Raw genomic sequence first — 21,309 nt, forward strand, 5'->3', positions numbered from 1 at the left:
ATTACAACGGGCATCATGAGTGATTTTATCGTTTCATTTAATTTATTTGGTGAATTTGATCATTTTGATGACTGGGATGCAGAAGAAGAGAGGTTAGCGAATGAAAAGAAAAGGGAGAAACGGCACAAGGAGTCACGGGTCTACACCAATCACAGCCTCCGGAGCACAGCTGTAGGTCGGCTCTCTGACACTGGCCTGGAAACTCATCAGATCAACACCGTCACGGGACATCGGTGTGAGAGCAGCCTGCAGGCTTATTGGGCTCCGTCAGCGCAGGAGAGACAAGACTGGAGCAACATCTTGTCGTCTCCAAATGTCCCAACAAGCAGTACTCAATCTGTCAATCTCCATCCTTCAAATGCCACTATGATGGACATACCCATATCACTTTCAAATTTCACTATTAATGGTAATGTGACATTTAATTATAAATAGGAAACAATCGTTAATTTGTTGATGTGTTTATATGATTAATGGACTTTGCGGTTCACGCCTCCGCGTTGTCCATTAATTCCTGATAATGGACACCTCGTCGGGCATTAACCCTTACATAAAACTCCACAGTATGAACAGTGGTTACATAAGTGTAAAAACCAGCCACAGCTCAGCCCTGAGCAGAGTGACTGTCCGGTATTGACCAATCAACGGACTGCAGTGTTCACAGCTCCACTTTTTAGTACCAGATCTGTGTGCTAGGTACCCCAACAGAAGGGTGACCAAAAATAGGAACGGTATGGAACGGTTCCATTGGTACCATCCACAACTTTTCACAGTGGAAACAAAAAAAAAAAAAGCGTACCGAACCAAACTGTACCATACCGTACTGCTCGGTGGAAACGGGGCTTAAATGTTTGCCAACATTGTGGAAAAGATCCCTACAGAGATTTTTGTTAGAGAGTAAAATCCTCTTTGTTTAACCTGAAACAGTTGCCACTGTCAGTTGCTCCCAAATACACCAGACTCCATTTAAATAAACAGTAATTTTAGCATGTATAGAGCCAGCATTATTTCCATAGAAACCGAATGATAGTTTTGCATCTAACTGGGCGAGTTTATTTTAACCAAACTTGAGTTGGTGATTGCTAGAGAAGTGAAAAGATGAACTGAGGTGTTTTCTGTGAATCAAGCAGTGGTATGGTTACAGCAGCCCTCTGTAGTTTCAACAGACCACTCCATCACTGTATGGTGAGTGATTTGTGCCTGCACAGTCAAGTATGAGTTGAAAAAAACATGGATTCAGATATGACCTTTCACACAGCAGTCGCATGGGCAGTGATTGGGTTTATGTCAGGTTTAGGACCGCATATGACAATGTCCCAAATCTGATTGGAAAAAAATTGATTTCTGTGTCCACACTACTCTGCAAATTATATCCGTGGCACATGAGGAAACGTGTAGTAGGAATGTAGCCTTAGATAGGGTCCAGGTTGAAAAATACTGAAGTTTCCTTTTAATGAAACACTGTGTTTTAATTGCTGAGTTCATCCAAAATTGACCCAGACATCAAACTTAAAGCGATTTAAGGTGCAGATTGCAAAAATCAGTTTTCTCACCTGCCTGAAATGCATCTTGGGAGTCAGACTGAACTTCTTTCCTGGAGTTTTTATCCGCACAAGCTTTGACTTTCATGGGTTCATGTCTGAAATCTGAGATTCGGGTGGCAACTGAAAGGCCTGGAACCAGGCTACCTACAAAAACAGACTTACTTACACATTTGAGACATAGATGATCAAATAATCTCACCTCAAGGTCCATTTAGTAGCTCTTCTGTAGCTTTTGATCATATCACTTCTCATCCATTGGCGTCAAAGTTAATGGATTTTCTTTTGGAAGTCAAAGTTGACTTTTTTTAACTCAACTTTTAAGCTCACGTGGATATAAAGTCCTTAAAGTGCTCAAACATTTTTAATTTCAACATCTAAAGTTCTCACATTTTTATCCTTTGAGGAATCAAGAATCAGAATCCCTCCTTTGAAGTTTAATTTTTTTTTTTTTTATAAGTTACAAGGTTATCAGATTTTGGTGTTTTAATATCTCTTGTGTGAAGATAATAGTCTGGATGGAATTGGTTTAAGAATTTGGTGCATTCTGACCTGCCTGAAAGTACAAATATGCAGAGACAAACCTTTCTGTATTGTTTGAATATGTACGTAATGTAAGATCGTGTGGAACTTTATGGTAAAAAACACTGCAGGCAACCAGTCAAGTGAAAAAAAAAATCCTTGTTGCATAACATATTGTTACATAAAGTTTGAGGGGAGGAGGTTTATTGATTCTGCTCCTGTGAATCTTTCAGGGTGTCAAAAAAGAAGAAAGGTAATCTCTGTTCACGTATCAAATTATGAAAATGGGGCAGATTCCATCATTATTCAGCTTGTAAACTCCTACGAGCCGGCTGTTTTTTTTTATTTTTATTTTTATCAGAGACCAATATTGCGAGTCTCCGAGGAGAAAGTGAACAACAACCACCAAACTGTAGCTGGAGGATGTTCACAGCGCCGTGTTCTCTGGACCCGACGCTGAGCAGCAGCTTCAGCACTTCTGTTTTTTACATTGTGCCTGCAGGAAGCCTCGCTCCTTTGCTCTCTCATCCTTTTATTAATTAACAGAGCTTGATATGGTATATGAAAACAGACTGACAGAGTGATGGAACAGAGTGCCAGTGGCAGAGAGCGAGGACTGATCAAGTTTTCCTCCTTCTTTTTTTTCTTTTTTAATTCTCCCTCTGTTCTCTCCTCTTCACAATGCATTCACTGATGATGAATAATGCACAAGACTGAGTTTTTTAATATTCAGACATTTCAGGGCAAGTTATTAACAGAATCAGTTTTTGACAAGAGCGGAACTTAATTAAAAATGTGTTTATTATATGTGGGGAAAAATCACAACAGAGGCTGCCGTGGCTGGCTTTGAAATGCAAATCTTCACAGAGGCGCCCGTTATGGAACCAGATGAGTACTTCTCTGGCTGCAACTCAACAAACTGTTTTTGTTTTTCTTTTCCTTTTTTTTTTTTAAATTTGTTTTTTTTGAGTGGCCCAGTTTATCCCTTTTGCATAACCAAGACTTCTTAATAGCCCAGGGGGGGCTCTTCCTTGTTAATGCTATTGTTTTATAACTTTATGTCCCCAAAGTTCCAATTTGTTAGTTAATGTTCGGATGATAAATGGAGAGCCAGGTTAGTTTTCTCTGTGTTTCATGTCCTGACCTTTGAACCATGAATACAGTCTGTTCTTTTTGGTTTTTTGACAACAACCGTTCCCATCATCATGTATCTGTCATATAATCTAATAATATAAGACTTTTAAGTTTGTTTTTTGTCAGTAGAGGCACACTGAATTTAATTTTCCAGTTTAATAATTTCACCAGTCAAATGTTTTGAGTGGAAACAGTCTCTAAATGACAGTGACTATTTGCTGAAGTAGCGAAACGAGGTAGATAAGGCAAATGTGGCAGCCACAGCTTAAACTTTAAAATCACACCATTTGACCCCGTCTGCCCCTCTGTGTCCCCGTTCTCTCTGTCAGATGTGGCTAAAGCCTATCAAACGCAAGGACATCCCCCAGAGGATGTGCTACATGGCGCCTGTCTACAAGACCAGCGAGCGGCGTGGCACCCTGTCCACCACAGGCCACTCCACAAATTATGTCATCGCCATGACGCTCAACTCCAACGTGCCCGCTGAGCACTGGATCAGACGAGGGGTAGCACTGCTCTGCCAGCTCAGCTCCTAGTCTCTGTTTGTCTCACACTGACATGTCATTAAAAACCAATGGAAAGAAAACACGCAGTCTCTGTTTTATACTGTACATACAAATCTGAATGAATACAACAGTGACAGGAAGTAACAATTAGGTAACAATGACGACTGGAGTACTGTTATGAAACAGTAGCACTGGCACTGCTTGTGTCTTTACTGTCTTCACAGAGAATGGACTACTATGGATAACAAGCAGTAGTGTCAAAGGTCACTGGGCATGTCCAGTTACCTTAAAGGAATACTTCACCCACAAGATGATCATTTTTATATGCATTAATTGTTTTTTTTACATGACTCCATGGTGAACGGAGAATCCAAAAACAGAGAAAATTCTTGATGGATTGGAATAAAGGGGGGCCACATTTCACAACAGCAAAACTGTGTCAAAACATTTGTTAACAGGGTTTCCACAGGAATAGAAAACCTTTAAAGTCTGGGAATTCCACAACCTATAATTCTTGAAAGTTTTGTAAAAGTCAGAGTTTTGTGTGTAATTCAACTGTTACAGTAATCCTTTATTGACAACCTTTCACATAATGTAACATAACAGCAAATTTATTTACCGTAGCTGTTGATGGTAGCTGTCATATGTGTTGATACATGACGTTTGTTAACCATCATGTACCTTTCCTTATTGTAGGCTTGCAAGCTGGAATTACATTAGAATACAGTTTGAATCTGACATGTTCAAATGACGCCCGTCAAGTGTGGTGAGAACAATGATGTGGGATGGTGGGGTTTAACATGTTTCCATTCAAAAACGCTGCTGCTACTTTTAAAGTGTACCGCATTTTTAAGATGGCATGATTGACATGGGCAGCTTTGGGCGTTCATCTGTCACTCTGAGCACCAATCTGCACTTTGATTTTAACTTCTCTAAAGGTAGAGTGTGATAGTTTGAAGGTATGGAGCATTTTATTTATCTTACTATATAATGACAAAACTCTGTCTGTGTGTGTGTCTGTTCCATGTTTTCCTCCTCACTGACTTGGTCAATCCATGTGAAATTTGGCACAGTGGTAGAGGGTCATGGGAGGGTGCGAATGAAGCAATATTACATCAATTGGCCAAAGGGGGGCGCTATAGCAACCGATTGAAATTACAAACTTTGATGCCCAGTATGTTGTAGAGACATGAAACTTTGCACAGAGATGCTTCTCCTTATGAGGAACAAATCTGCCTCAAGAACCCATAACTTCAGGTTATATAGATTTTACACCATTTTGAATTTTTTGAGAAACACTTAAAATCGATCTCTTCCTAGGAAGTTTGACCGATCTGCATGAAACTTGGTGAACATAATCTAGGGACCAATATCTAAAGTTCCCTCTTGGCAAAAGTTGGAAAACTTACTAAAACTGAGCTTCTATAAGGCAATGAATATTGCGGAGGGCATGGCTCATCACATAAAGGTGTATAACATCTCAAGGGTTTCACCGATCACCACGCAACTTTGTAGGCATATGACCACACATAATCTGAGGGGACCCCTCCATTATTGACCCCATCAAACAAAATGGGGGCGCTAGAGAGCTAATTTCTTACCTAGGCCTAACCGCCATATTGATTTTTACTAAACTTGGTAGATATGTAGAACAGGACGCCTCAAGGTGACTGGAGAAATTTAACTCTAATTGGCAACTGGGTGGCGCTATAACAACAGAAAAATACTAAATGGCTAAAATGTGACCGAACGCTGTGGCTCCCCCTGTGGCCCAATGTTAGGGGGTTTTTTTTTCTAAGTTTTGGTATGACTAAGTCATGGTATGGTATGCTGTACATAATCATGGAAACTGTCAGTGTGTCATTCTGTCTGTCCCATGTTTTTCAAAAACTCTGTCTGAATACATTGCTCTTCTTAATGGGTTCAGTTGACTATTTAATCTGCAATTTCCTATATGACCTGTATCCCAAACACACACCATGTGAAACTGTACGTGGGCAACTGTGCACTCAATGGGTATGGACTAGTATTATGTTATTTTTTTAAATTAACCAGAGAGCCAACTGAAATGTCCACTGTCACTCCTCCACTGCAGGAGCTCTACTGCTCCGTGTCCACTGACCTCCTATAATCATGATAATAACATAATAATAATTAACATTGGAGTTAACAGCTCTGTTCATGTTGCATGTTGTGACTGGTCATGGAAATTAAAGTGTTTTAAATAGTAAGATTTTATCAAAATGCGTGTGTTTGTGAAGTTCTGAGCATACGACTGGATTAATGAGACTTGGAATTACACTGCAAGAGTTGTGTGAGAGTTTGTAAATGGATGTTTTGATATAGTTTTGTGGTTGTTAAACATGGGCTCCTTTTTCTCAAATTCATGAAGAATTTGAGAAAAAGGAGGATTTTGGATTTTTTGTTTCCTGTGTAGGCATGCCAGAAAAACAAAGTTTTACAAACACATAACACAGGGAAGGTAATTGACAGACAAATAGTCATTTTGTGGGTGAAGTATTTAAGTGTTGTGATGATTCAGGTGAGCGTAGATTACCTTTAAGTATATGTTAGCTAGGACTTAGAATGTGAGCAATGGTATATGAGGACACAACGGTAATGTGGCCAAACATTACAGCAGCCATTACTGATAATTGATTTCACTGTGTTGTACTTTGTTTCAGCTCGACTGCTGATGGTAGAAATACATCCACAGCACCATGGTACTACAGTAACTCAGCTGCACCTTATACATTTGTTTGGTTTCTAAATGTATACATCGTCCCTTGAGCCTCCACGCTTATTTAAGAATCAGCTTTGCTAAACCTGCTGATCTGAAGACGCAAACTGAAGTAGGAGACGAACAGAAAGCGGAGCAGCGAGAGGCAGAATAATGTTACTGATAGATGTGTTACGCTGTTGTGGTTTTGCAGCCGCACACAAGTCGTCTCTGTAACATTATACCACAACCATCAGAGATCTTTTCAGAGTTTATTTTCCTTTCGTAATGGGGAGAATGCACAGACAGGCAAACAGCAAGGATGTCACACTTTGCATTTTATATCCAGATTACTGAACAAACATACAGACAACAAAGCAAAAATGAGAACAATCATGGACCTTCATTTTACAGACAATTCTTTGCCTAATAAACAGTGAAGACGTGTGTTCTTTGGGGCGCAGTGTCCAAAGTGTAATTGACTCGTATCTCACACTTGACAGTACAGATTAGATTGTATTTATACATGTTTCAGAAAAAAGACCCCTAATCTTTTAAAATACAAAAAACTCAACCAAAATGAATATTGTAGGAAACTGAATGAATGCCAAGTAAAATGATTACTTTAAAGACATCAAATTATGAACTGTATTTGATGTTAAAACAAAATGAAATACATTCAGGTCTCATTGAACATAAGATGAAGTCTTAAAATGCCTGTAAAAAGATAGAAGTAATGCAGTTCCACTGCACCCCAAAGAATCCCGCATGATCTTCACACATTTAATTTAAAAAGTAACAAAGGTTGTCAATAGTTTAACTTTGCAGTACAAAGAACGAAAAAACACTCAACACAGTGTCTGTACCGTTTCACTCATGCTTCATGCATGATTCAGTCAGGTCAATAACACGAGTTCAATGTGACTGACGATGATTTACAGCCAGCTGAGACATACATGATGGATGTCACACAGTGACAGGATAAATGAAGCCACACACATTTATCTGTGTGCTCCAGCAGCTGAAGCTAGGCTAGCTAGCTTAGCGTGTGAGCCGCAGGACAGCCAATGGAATGTAGGGGGGCAGAGGAAGGAGGGGCAGTGTCAAGCACCAGCCACTGAGAATCCACACTGGGGCCAGTTTTGGCACAGTCAGCAGAGTGACAACAATGTGCACCCTCAGGAACATACACCGGGAATGTTTGTCAAAGTATAAAAAAAAAAAAAAAACATGGATTACAAGTGCAGGGAATGCTGTCACACAGTATATTGTTCTGCTGTGGTACAAGAGCACAGCCTTCTACTAGGTCAGGAGGTTTCCTTGACAGAAGTACCTTTAAATCTATTAGCAGCAACAAAAGTTAGCTTTTAGCTGCTCCGCTACTGATACTATAAAGACCTCATATATTTACAGTACATCAAAAAAAAAAATCTGCGTTTGTGTGACATCTCGACCTCCTACTGTAATTAAATGTCCGTTGCAGGGCGGTCCAGCTGGACAAAGCACCTTTTAGGAACTCAAAGAGGCACCCTAAATAAATCTAGTAAACTACAACACTTTGATGAAGACAAGAACAGCTAGTCTTTCTCTGAATTCACATTTTGAAGCTGCTGATTCTTACAAAGAAATCTAGTATATAAAGGCCTAATAAGGATATGTCTCCTCTGGCTACAGATTGTCAAACCCTTAAAAAGAAAATTGGTCAGACATTTGTGACATCTAGTATCTAAACAAAAACATTAAAATCTTAAATGCTTATTTCTAAAGGCTTTGGCAGCTGTGTTAGCTCTGAACTACAAAGATTTAATAATCCCAAAGATCAAATTAGACAATAAAACACAACTCTGACGTAATTAATCGAGGAAGTTGCAGCACGAAAACAACACTGAGCCATTTAGACTATCTCCCACGCAAAGTCGGGGAACACTTTTCTGTTTTGACACCGCAGCTTATAGCTGTCAACACATTTTGGAGGTGAAGCGACGTGAGCTAAAGGGTTTATTCCAGATGCAATAGCTAGCTAAACTGAGCATCACTGCTGTGGTGCTGCTCCAGTGGCCAGGGCTTGGCACAGAGAGACACGAGATGTTTGATACACAGCATGATGACATCAGAGGTTGATGATGGATGGCGGGTGGAAAACACACCACAGATGTACGAGGCATGGATGATGGGACACAGCACAGAGCGGAGAGGAGACGGGGAGGCGGAGGGGGGTGTATGACGACAACACACTAACAACAGGTGATGATGCATAGGCGGTGAGCTGCTGGGCCGTGGCAGCTGCCTCTCTGCAGGAACGTGCCTCCTGTGCCGCCTTACCGTCTACAGCTCTTTTTTAGATGGAGGTTACTGGTTCAGAGCAGAGGAGGTGCTCTCTGGTCGGTGTGCGGCCTCGCTCTTCTTTCTCTCTCTCTCTTTTTTTTTGTTTCACAGGGAGCAGACAGATTGGAGCTGACAGAGGAGAGGTAATGGAGGAGCAGAGTGTAAACATCACTGGCAGAGTCATGAGATATGCATTAAGCTACCGCTGCATGTTTGGAATGGAGGCACTGGCCATGAACGAGACCCACACTGCATGCAAGACGGGGCCGTTACATTGCAAACAAAGCATGTTAAGGCCAAGAAGAACAATATTGATACATCCAGCTCTCCCCTCCTTCGCTTCCCAGCCCCCCCCCCAACCCCTCTCCACGACTAAAAGCCAAAATCGAAAACGATGCGGTCTTCAAAGATGGCGATGAGCAGCATGATGCCGAACCCGGTCAGCAGGCCCAGGTTCTGCAGGATAAAGTGTCCCAGCTGGCAGCGCTTGTGGTCCTCACTGTCCCCGTGAAGCATTTCTGGCAGCTATGAAAGACACAAAGTAAGCAGTTGGGATCAGAAACTGACTTCCTGGAATTAGCATTGCAGATCAGGAGGCAAGCGAGGAGCGGACTGACTGCCCATGCGGGAGAGGAGACAGCGAAAGTTAAGCTGATGTTGTTGTGGGGGGCTGACAATTATCACTCTGGGGCTGTCGAGTGCAGAGTGCCAACTTACCATATCCACCAGAGCCACATAGAGGAACATGCCAGCCGTGATGGCGAAGATCCAGCTGGTGACATTGTGTGTGTACTGGCCCACGGCTGTGCCAATCAGCATGCCAACGTAGGCCATGAGGGCGGACAGCACATTGTAGACAATGGCCTGCTTCACAGACATCCCTGCTTTCAGCAGCACGGCAAAGTCACCTGTCAGCCAGGAGAGACACACACTCATTTAAACACCATTAAAGCAATTCCCATGCACCCATCTCATATTCTGACACACATATCCCAGCAAGTAACGCTCAGGTCTTCCAACTTCGGCGCCGTGAATGATTCCATTCGTTTATAAGTTGTTTATGAAAGGTAAAAGTAATAGTGACAGCAATGTGTCCAATTTCTGTTTACACTTTGCAAAGTGTGGTGCACTTTGCTGCATGTAAACCCCTCGGTGTATAGCTCGGCGCTTGTCATGCTGTGTTTTGTTTTTACTCTCTCAGTCTACTCTGCCTTCGGTGATGAGGTGAACTCATTCAAAGTGAACTCCCTCCGTACATCTGCCGCCGCTATCTGACTTCAAGCAGGTGGAAAACAGACCAGGAGCGGCTGCTTTCTAAGAAATATGTCTTTAACTCCCTTCTGATGCACTTATGATTACACATGCACGCCGTAGCCTCTCTACCCTCTTCAATCATTGCCGGGCCAAATGCGGGAAGAGGCCCAAGTCTCAGCGGAAACGCCCTGGATTTGGAGAGAGAGATGAATACTGAGAAGAGGGTGGCCTACATTTCCTGCACCGTGTAACAAGCGGCCTCTTTTCCTTGCTAATTACCTCAATGAATATATTACCACTCTGCTCTCATCCATCAATCAAACCCAGAGAAAAGGGGGGGAGGGAGTTAAAAAGAGACAGTCTGCACACACCTCACTTCAATGGCCCTCTTTTTTTTCCCCCTCTTCAACTGCCGTTTCCTGCCTTCCTGGTTCCAATGCGTCCGACAGTCAGACACGCCTGCCGCCACCTCATCTACCGCAATTAACACACCCATCACTGCCAATTAGCTTCACTCTGGGTGGTTAAAGAACCCTCATAATCATCATCTTTGCCATCCAGCTGCCAGGCAGGGGACGGCTTTTGTGTTCAGGAGGAGCTGAGAGGTGCACTTGTCAAACTGCTGGGTTTGTCTGACAAGCAGCCCTATGGGGGCGAAAGCACGACAGCAAAGTGCTCCTGAAGAGCGGGCGCCAAATCAACAGGAAATGTGAAATAACTCCGGGAGAGACTGATCTCAAAAATCTTCACGTGCAGCTTGAGATGGGACTTGTGTGGCAGTCAACCATCTGGAAGCTCGAGTATGACTGTGTCAAAATAGAGACAAAATGTTGGACCAGAATCAAAGCACTTAGCCATCTTATTCTTTATTATACTGAAGCCTCACAGAGGCAGCCAATGACTGCAGCATTTTTTAGCACTTAAAGGGATAGTTCAGATCATTTGAAGTGGGCTTGTATGAGGTACTTATCCATAGTCGGCGTTTTACCTGCAGTAGATGTCAGTCGACACGCTCCTTAGTTTGGAGAAGCAGGCTGGGGCACCTCTCGGGAAGCTAAGTAATGCACTGCTATGGATGGGCCGGCAACAAAATGTATTTTAGCCATCTAAAAGAATCAGTTTAAGTGTGTGCTATATTTAGAGTACTTTCACTGCTTTACCTTGCTGTCAGACAGCAATTTCCAACGGGGAACTAAAGCCATTATGTTGCTCTCTACAAAGCCAGACTCCATTGAGAAAAACAGTAATTTAATATTGCTGAACACAGGAGCGCTGCTGGTCTACTGCTGCCTTGATCTTTTAGTTAGTTTGTATTATTGTGCGACTTTGGCATTTAAAGTGGAAAGTTCAGATTCAACAAAGTCACACAATTAGTGAAAAATGAACTAACTGATTGAGGCAGCAGTAGACCAGCAGCTCCCATGTTCAGCAAGCTAAAAATACTGTTTTTGTCAATGGAGTCTGGTGGGTTTGATGAGAGCATAGATAGGAACTAGAGCAGTTCATGGTTTCCCCTGGTGAAAAGGGCTGCCTGCAGGAAGGTAAAGCTGTCAAAATATTCTAAATATAGCGTACACTTAAAATGATACTGATTTTTTTAGGTGGCTAAAATACATTTAGCTGCTGCCCTCGTCCACTGCAGTACATTGCTTAGCTTCAGCGGTGATGCTCCTGCCTGCTTCTCTAAACTCCTAACATCTACAGTAGGTAATACACTGACTATAAACAAGTGCCCACTTTAAAAGATCTGAACTAACCCTTTAAAACAGCTAAACACTGAACACGATTGCAGTGTTAGTTAAACCCAAAGTGTTTCATCGGCCTCCATCATATAGATGCTTTTAACAGAGGCAGATTTTTCTCTTCGTTACCTTAAACACAACAATAACAGTAGGAGAGGATGCCGCGAGTCAACACAAGGGGGAGCAGGCAGACAAACGTAGGCCATTATTCACTACTTCATACTCTTGCCGTAATTGACACTGCTCTATTCATCAAGCTCACAAACGAGGCATGGAAACTGCGCCACGACAAGACACATCATTAGTACTGATCTGCTGTGGATGGCCCCATTGTCTGTCTTTTTCACCCCGCTCTTGCCACCTCTTCCTCACACTATAAACAAACAGGCGGAAGAGAGCACTGTGGAGTAAAACGGAAAAAAAAAAAACACTGCTCGCAACAAAAATGTTCATTGTTGCTGAGTCAAACTGAATCAAATGGGTCCTTGGAGAGAACAGATTTGAATGCAAATGAACGCACCAGCAGCTGTACCGTCTTTGAGCCTGACTGTATTGAACAATGTGTGCCAGGCACGGTACATCATCTTCACTGACAGACACGTTGACGAGCCATTTCGCCGCTGTCAGACAAAAAGCCATTAATCGGGGAAAAAAGGGGCATTTTTTTCCGGAGTGAGGAGAAGAGTGATGATTATTGACACCACTGGGTTTTTAACAAGTTCCAAGGGACCGAGGGTCGTGAGACTCCCTCGGATTAAAGTTTCAGTCCGACTGAGAGAAAGAGCTGTTTTGCATGAGGCAGTGATTTAGACACTGGTTATCATTATGTGAGCTAACTGCAAGGCCTTCACAATACAGCTTTGTTATACTTGTTGAATAAATGAAGTGTGCAGCGTCTAGTGTGTAATGAGAAAATGACTTGTTTTGTTTAGTTTCTTTTCTTTTTTTGACACTTTCTTTTGTTGCGCTCCACTTACCAAGTTCATGAGGTAATTCATGGCAGAAAACAGCCACTGATGTACTGATGCCTCCTGTCAGGTTTGCACTGAACGCTGCGCCTGTAAAGACAAGTTGAGGAAATCTTAGGAAGGAGAAATATGTTTGTTCGCTATCGTGCTGAAATATTAATACCACTCTCATGTCATGTCATAGACTGCATTTAAGAAGTGGGGGCAGCCTCCAGGTCTGCGTTCTTTCTAATGGCCAGCAGGGGGCAAATCACTGGTCATATAAAGAAGTCTGATTGTATAGAAATCAATGAGAAAAGAACCCTACTTCTCACCCTACCCTACCTCAATAAATATTTACCTAATGAGTTTATGGTCTCAATCGCCAGTTTCAAGTCTTCTTCAATACAGCATGACGCTGACTTTGTAAATTATGGTCCCCCTTTAGAGTAAAATAGACCATAAGGCAGGATATGCTTTAGGACGTGGCTACCTTGTGATTGACAGCTCACATATAGGCATAGCAAGGTGTATCCATGCCAACTTCACCCTCTCATAAAAACATTTCTGACTCCCAAAAAACCCAAGATAGTGATGGCCAAAATGCCGAACTCCAAGCTTCAAAATGGTAGCCCACAAACCAACAGGTGACGTCATGGTGACTTCACCCATTTCATTTACCACTTCATTAATGGACCCCAGGAGGGCTACTGGACTAGCTGATGCTCAGGCGTTAGCCAATAGGGATCCTTATAAACTAAACTAAAGTTATTTATACAGGCTATGGTTTGTACATTTAAAGTGAAGCTAGATCCAGTATTCAGTTAACACAATGGCTGGAGACATGGGAAAACAGTTGGCCTAAGCCACACACAATGACTTCCTGGGGTATCTTTGTCATTTTGTGAGGTCTATATATAGTTTACCCAAGACCCTAGGAACAACGCTGGGCTCTGAAGTCCATTTTACATAGTTGCAAAACATGGAATTACAACTTCCAGGGCCGTCTTGTAATGCCATTGGGCCCTAAAAGACTTTTTCCCTTAGACCTACACTGTGAAAAAGATGTCTGTACATCAGTGGATACATTTTTTTGAGCGTCACAACCCCCGCAAAATGACCTGTTTCACTGTTGGGATTTGATCCATTCAGTCAGTTAGCATCTAGCAGAGCTACATGATTAAATCATTTTATCCCCATTCAAGTTAGCGGAGGGCTAAACCTGAAGTTAGCTGCTCGGCTGCTGCAAGTCTCTGGCGTGCTTGCGCTATGAGCCTCACAGAAGATCTGGGAAATTTCCAGGAAATCAAACTTTTTCGGCTACATGCGCCACAGAGCAACTATAATAGGAATAAATGGGGCCCTGCCTCCCATGCTGCATCCAGTTGTCTTTATACATCCATAAGTTTACTACATAAACTCTTAACATAGCAGTTTCTTAGGGATAACAAAATGAGGCTGAAAGCTTTGGAAGAATTCCAGTAAGTGACCTTGAGCTGAGAACTTTTGTCAAACTTCTGTTAGTGGAGTAACACAGGAATTCCTGACTTATTTATCATAAGTGGATGCAGTGCTGATAAAATACCAGAACCTCCTACTAACCTATAGCCAGGCCGTCACTGAAGTTATGCATGCCATCGCCCATTATGACCATCCAGGCGATGCTGGCTATACCAGCGTCCTTCATCTCCTGGTCTGAGTGGCAGTTCCCACCGTGGGAGTGGCCGTGGCCGTGTGAGTGTCCGTGCCTCTTGGCCTTGCGTCCGTTCTCCTTGGTGGGTGACAGGGGGTCTTGTAGGGGGTTTGTTGGCGCCAGCGGCGTCTTGTTGGTGGGAGAGTCAGGCGTCTGGAGCTCTGTGAGCTGCGTGTCATTGTGACCATTGTCGCAGGAGATGGCGGTGTTGTCGGGGTCTGGAGGATGGAGGAGATGTTACAGTGACAGCTGAGGCTAATAAAGCGCTGTAAAGACTGCATGACTGAACACTCCTTACCCTCACTGAGCGGCTTCAGGTGCAGCCACTCCGCATCTGAGCGCCGATTTAACTTGTGATCTGACAACTTCCTGCCAATCTTGCCCTCCTCACTCGTCTTCTTCATGCCCTGTGAGCAGACACAATTTGATGTTTTATCCACAGAAATTCAATACCTGTCTGTATCAACAAGAACCAAACTCAGGGAACACAGCAGACAAAAGCAGCTGCTTGTGAGAATAAAGTGTCCTGATCACAGTCTTGCAACAGCAAGATTCAGCCTACTCCATCATCCACAGCTGGGTCATGTTCATCTTACCCCGTGGTCTTTGTAGTGCTTAAACATGCCGATACAGTGTTCGATGATGAAGAGGAGGTAGATGCCGGCCAGTGCCGTTAGGCCCTTCCATACTCCATCAAAGGCTGTTACCAGATCAGTGCTGTGACTCTTCTCAGACGCGCTGTGGTCGTGCTGCCCTTGAGACTGCAGACAGGAAGAGAAACAGAGGACGACTGAGAGAAGGATGGAGCGAGGGAGGAGGATCACACATTCATCAGTACATAGATTTCATTTCCAGGAGTCACACAGATCGAATCCCTGATGCCTCTTACTGCTGAGACAAAGAACAGAATAAGTAGTGTGGGTGAAACGGAGGATGGTTGATGATCACTGAAAAACACTGTGTGACTGTCATGGCGCATGATCGACTTGGTGCGTTAGACATGTACTGACAATTGGTCAGAGGAAGAGGAAGTTGATGGTTTCAGTATTGCTAAGTGCTAAATATCCGGAACAAGGTCAGCAGTCAACAGCATGACTCCCAAATGAAAAGTGTGACACTTCTGTAGAAAATATGGATGTTTAGTTATCACACTTTGCCATATTGCTATTTACATTACAGTTTTATACGAATCATTAGATCCATAGGTCAGGTTTAGACCACTTTAAAGGGGACCTATAATGTTCTTCCGTATTTTGTGTCTTATGCTGCCGTCACACTATGAGCGATACAGCAACAGGCCACAAGTCATTTTCAGTGAAAGCCGATGACATGAAGCTTCAAACTGACGCCCAACACTTGTCACTGCGGACTGGCAGGACGTGCAAAGTGCTCCAACGATGCGGTGAAGCATCAACCAATCACATGTTTTTGTTTCTAGCAGTGGTATTGTTCTATTTAGCTTACTTAGCTGATGCTAGCTATGTTATGCTAGCATGTGATATTAAAATGGGGCTTTGACAAAATACAAACTAAAGATAACGTTAGGTCGAGATGCTTGGTGACAAGTAGCAGACGCACACAAGCCTGTCACGACATAACTACTTTAATGAGCGTTTGAGCAGCTCTTCAACATCAGCTCTGTGATAATGTAGCTGGTCACACTGCTGCGTTGTCACTCACTGTGTGAACATAACATTATACAGTATTTAGTGTTACAATGAAGGTTGATCATATTTAATGCGGCCAAAGTTTCACAAAATGTGGTTAATGCACGCAGAAGTGATGTCAGCTTACAGAGACAGGTGCTAAACAGAGCTCGCTTAGACAGAGGGTGAATACAGGTGTTCCAGCACAGACAGTACAAGGAAAATTAAGTGTTTCAAACATTAAAGCATGTAAACATGTTACAGTAGAAACCTTAAACACAAGTATGAACCTAAAAATGAGCATAATAGCTCCCCTTCAAGACAATTTTTTAAGGGTTTTATACATGCCATCCCTGATTTCTGTCATACATTCAGTCCTCCCAAATGTATTGATATCATCCATTAGTGTGGGTGGAGAAGACAAAAGCACATTTCATGCTGTAAAGACTCAGTGGCTGCTCTACAAAGGGTCTCCACTGTTTGTCCGTCTGTGGTGTACTCACGTGGGGCAGCAGATGAAGGAGAGCGTCTCCACTGAGCGTGCCCACTGCCAGCGCCACCAGGAAGGTGAGCAGGAACTTGAAGCAGGATTGTTTGAGGATGGGTACGAGAACAACACCCAGCAGAGACAGCAGGCTGATGATGGTGATGGATACAAACCCCCACAGCCACACCCACACTGGAGAGAGACACAGACAGGGAGAGGGATGAAAGACAAGTATTATTTACTCTCTAGAAAGGGTCAGGAGCCTGGTGCTTGTTAGCCACATCCAGTGTTTTGTAGATGTAGTCTGACTCTTCAACTGTGAAGGGCCATAAAAAGAAGATAACTTCAAATTTCAACACAACACAGGACTGTCAGGATTTCAGCCGGCTCACTTCGTCTTTTAGAGGAAAGACGCTAACAGCCACAGCTTTACCATCACTCGGCTGCTGGCTGAAGGTATTTTGTTCACATGTGAAGAAAGCTATCCTCTAGACGTTTTCAATCCATGTGTCCTTGTGATGACACATGACGCCTAAAGCGAGAAACGTGAAGTGACATTTCAGCAGAATCCTACCAGCCTCATTTTTCATTCGAGGCCGCAGACATGAGACGTGAAGCAGAAGCGGGGAAAAAGTCAGAAAGGTACACTATCATTTAAACTGTCAGTCCACCTGTCAGCGCAGGACACGTTTCAAAACAAGACCGAGTGGGAGAAACTTCACGATCCTTTCGTCACACAGGACGAAATGTTTAATGTCGTATGAAATTCAATGTCACACCAAAGCTGGTGGTGTGTTCACTAAAGTGATGCTGGCTGCCTCACTGCTGACATTCAGCTATAGGACATCTACTGACTAGAACACAGTGTGCATGTAATGCACATCTTACAGGCAATTGACTCCAGAGAGGCATCTCAGGAGGATGTCACAACAAACTGTAAATATAGAACTGAAAGCAAATGTATTTGCTCTGTTTGTCAAGGTCAAAGGGTTTGACACCGATAATTGTATTTGACCACTACTTAACACTGAATATATTTTCTCCCCACTGCTGGACTGAGGGAGCTTAATTCATCTAAACAAAAGAACCAAAGCTGCCATCCAGCCAGAGGGAAGAAATGACTAATAACAGTAAAAATCACACTGGCAGTCACACTTCCTCTCCTCATCTAATCGGCCCCAGGTGGTGTCGCTTGTAAGGAGATGATCTGAAACATGTCTTATGTCTGACAGAGTGGTCTTTAGAGAGACTGGATCAAGCTGTTACTGTCCCATTACCCAGCTGTAGGATTAAAAAACATTACAAAAAAAAAAAAGTCTCTCTCCTGCCAGCGGTCTCTCCACTCTGAAAACAGGAGGCTGGAGTTCCTCCTGGGGGAAATATTTTAACTGAAGAGGAAGGCCCCGATGCTTAAGTGCTGATTACAGCCACTTGTCATTAGCTTTGGGGAAGCTAGTCAAATCCTGACTCTCATTGCCGCTTTCCATGTGGTGTCTGAAGCCAAAAATCTGAGGCATTTGGCGTTTTGATGATGGTGTTCATCGCTCAAAAGTCTCCCGTAACTTTCAGTTGGGTGGAGATCTGGAGACTGTGGAGGCCAGGCTCAGATTTTTCAGTGAGCCCATGTGTCCTGTATGGAAACACCTACACTAGTTTTGTCTCCACTTATTTATTCAGTTTTTTCCTTTGTCATTTTGTCACCTGTGTACGTGTTTATTTACTTGCTAGTGGCACTTTCAAGTTTTCTTCCCAGAGTCCCAGAGAGACCCCTTGACTATGCAGTAAAGTCAGTGTACAAGCCACAACTCATCACTGTACACAATCAGGACTCTCTGTACTTTGAATTTAAGGTACAATATTTTAACACGGATGACAGCTTTCTCACGACTGCTTTCTTGCACCTCCCCACCAGCATGTTAATGCAACACACATTTGTTTTGACAAGAAGCAAATACACAGAATATGCCATTTAAAGCGTTCTTAATATGCACAAAGCACTTAAATGAGATATCCAAGCTGGGTTTGTATTTTTGTAGATTATATTTGCAGCACTGTCTGAGATTCATTTAGGTTGGGTGATATCTCTTTGTATTTTTAAAGCAAATGCATTTGTGATCTTTACTGTTTCTTTACAAATCATCATGTACGTTTGTTATTATTGCCTTGTGCATTTATTTCAGGCACTACTGCTACAGTACTTTTTTAATAATGTATGCACACAGGATGTTTTGTGCTTTTCTGAGTACAAGGCCGTCTGTACTGGAATAATTACTGCTCATAATATTCCCTTATTTACCTTTATATTATATTTTAATAATATCTGTACACAATGTGTGATTCATGGCCGGTGTCTCAGCTCCTCTGTGAGTGTGCGCTGGTTCACTCACAGGTTAGTTTGGCCTTAGATATACAGAGGCCTTAATCGAGCATCCTCTCCCTGCCTGTGAGAAGGTCTTTTTCTCTCTGCTCTCACAGATAAATTAGGAGACTCTGTCTATGGCTAAGGGAGGAAGATAGATAAGACTGCCAGGTGCCCATGTATAAATACTGTATTGTTGGAACAAAGGATCTGCTTTTATGTTATTCTTTAAGTTATTTAATTGAAGGAAATTCCACAACACAGGCACTGTACATAATAAAAAGAACCCCATAGTGAGGCATTACTAAAGTGGAATTTATGCTTATGCGTCAGCTCTGTGCGTAGCCTACGCCATTGTGAGCATTTATACTTGTGCAATTACACCTCCAAAACACTAGTTGGTGGTAAGGTTTCTGTGAAGTGCTGTAAAGTTAAGTTGATTCAAAACTCACCCGAAACACACAGTAAACATGGCTTACTAGTGATAATGTCAAACACAAGTACACAATTTGGCTTCACCAGAACTCGCAGCATTTCTAGACAAAGCATTTGTCTTTTATCCTCACAAATTCAACATGCTAATGTTTTTAGCACAAGCCTATGGCATTTTATATTGTATAAATTAGCCTAGCAGCCAGCGGACTTTTCCTCTTCTCATATGAAGCCAGGGAAAACATTTAACAAAGTTAACGTAACAAAATTCAGTTCCATTACAGCTCAGAAGAATCACTGACAAAACAACTGTCTTGTACTAACCATGTTTTCCTAACAAACACAACGTGCTAAGATTATTAGCACAAGCCTATGGTGTTTTACATCGAATAAATTAGCCTAGCAAATAGCAGAGATTTCCTGAAGCCAGGATGAATCACACAAGATTTTAAAAAATGCTATTTATTAAATAAAGCACAATAAAGCATACATTTATTTTTATGCTTTATTGTCTTCACAATTTATTGTGCCTTATCTGTGAAATAAAAGTAAATAAAAGCTTTGTCTCCACTGAGGGAAATTGTTTCAGCTTACAAAAATAGCCAGGAGGTCTGTGTCGCTGCGACGTGTAGTTACATTTCTGGCGTCAGGCTACAGTGTATGGTGCGTATGCTGTCGATTCGACGCAGAAGTATAAATCCCGCTTAACACTGAGTAAAATGTGGATGCAGGATCTGTGTCTACAGATTCTCCATACATACATTAAGATATCTGTTTATAGAGGTTAGACAGAAGGTTAATAGAAAGGTTAAATATCTTAGACCACATACTAATAACAACAACGTGACAGTATTTTATATGACAAGCATTAATTAAATGTGAAAGCATCATAAGCTGATACAGCTAGTTTTCCATAAGAGCAAAGCCATGCTTTATAAGTAGTGCAGTGGACCACACCCATCACTCTCTGCTGCAGCTACATTAGAAAGTACCAGTTAATCCACTGTGAGTGTTGTAGTGACAATGTCATCATTCGGAAGGACAAACTGAACAGGCTGAATTCATTTCCTCATCATGAGTGAAAATGTCTTTAATAACCCTCACCTTCTCGTTCTGTTGTTGCCACCATTTTCAATGTGCCTTACAAAAGTAAAAGGTGCTACAGCTGACTGCTTTCTTATTTGTCGCATCAAGCGGAACTTCGTGTAACCCTGAGAGGCAACTGTACATCAGCCAGACAGCACATCACTGCGGGTCCTTCACACACACACAGCTCATCTACTTCTCTATCTCATTACCTGTATGCCGTTGTGGTTTTGTGTGTGTGTGTGTGTGTGTGTGTGTGTGTGTGTGTGTGTGTGTGTGGAGACGTGGAGACGTGGAGGTGTACAGGAGGGTTGCGGCAGGGGCGATAGAAGGCAGCGATAAGGGAACACAAGATAGGAAAAGGAGACCGACCGGTCTGTGTCTTCTCCAATTACGCATCTCCTGTGAGCCATGGCTCAGAAAAAAAATGGCCCAGGGTGTCGCTTAGGCTCTCCTAATTGGCACAGTGCAAAAAGAGAGGGGAGTGGGGGACCAGAGAGAAACCAACTGCAAAATTTTCCAAGCTCCCCCACGGATGCTGGCAGGAGGTAAACGAGAGGTAGCTTCGCACCATGTGGTGATGCCTATGGTTGACTCTTTGTGCACAATCGCAGACAATCTAGCTGCTCTTGTTTTCCACTAATGAGGAGCCATTCCTGCCCTTTTGACTCGTTCGCGCTGTGCACCTCGTCGTCATTACCATTTTTATGACTGTTTTCATTGGTGGCACACTGCTGCCTCAGGCACATGTGATACAGGTATCAGCAGAGGGGAGTGTGTGTTTAATAATTAAAGATTTAAGAGGGCGTACAGTTAGGGAATTCCTCCAATCTCACGGTTGAACCTGAGTGCCTGCTGCTTTGACAGTGTTATTCCATCCTAAAAACTTTTGCAGCTTTTTCTTTTGTCATAAAAA

General features: G+C 42.6%; 2 protein-coding genes across 4 annotated transcripts in view; one reads left to right on the top strand and one right to left on the bottom strand.

Moving 5' to 3' along the window:
* dnah7 (dynein, axonemal, heavy chain 7) overlaps window positions 1-5,934 on the top strand; it is a 95,092-nt gene extending 89,158 nt beyond the window's left edge. The window contains exon 66 of the mRNA XM_050048073.1: window positions 3,527-5,934. Within this exon, the coding sequence (XP_049904030.1) occupies window positions 3,527-3,733 (207 nt within the window). The 3' untranslated portion in view covers window positions 3,734-5,934. The remainder of the gene's footprint in view (window positions 1-3,526) is intronic.
* Window positions 5,935-6,681: 747 nt separating this feature from the next.
* Window positions 6,682-21,309, bottom strand: part of slc39a10 (solute carrier family 39 member 10) — a 36,265-nt gene continuing 21,637 nt past the window's right edge. For all 3 annotated transcript variants that reach the window (XM_050048075.1, XM_050048074.1, XM_050048076.1), the window contains 7 exons: window positions 16,533-16,708; window positions 14,980-15,144; window positions 14,682-14,790; window positions 14,293-14,601; window positions 12,721-12,801; window positions 9,465-9,655; window positions 6,682-9,272 (listed from right to left, as the gene is read on the bottom strand). In XM_050048075.1, coding sequence (XP_049904032.1) covers window positions 9,120-9,272; window positions 9,465-9,655; window positions 12,721-12,801; window positions 14,293-14,601; window positions 14,682-14,790; window positions 14,980-15,144; window positions 16,533-16,708 — 1,184 coding nt within the window. In that variant the 3' untranslated portion in view covers window positions 6,682-9,119. The remainder of the gene's footprint in view (window positions 9,273-9,464; window positions 9,656-12,720; window positions 12,802-14,292; window positions 14,602-14,681; window positions 14,791-14,979; window positions 15,145-16,532; window positions 16,709-21,309) is intronic.

This window comes from Epinephelus moara, chromosome 7 (assembly GCF_006386435.1).
Source record: "Epinephelus moara isolate mb chromosome 7, YSFRI_EMoa_1.0, whole genome shotgun sequence".
Taxonomy (NCBI): domain Eukaryota; kingdom Metazoa; phylum Chordata; class Actinopteri; order Perciformes; family Serranidae; genus Epinephelus; species Epinephelus moara.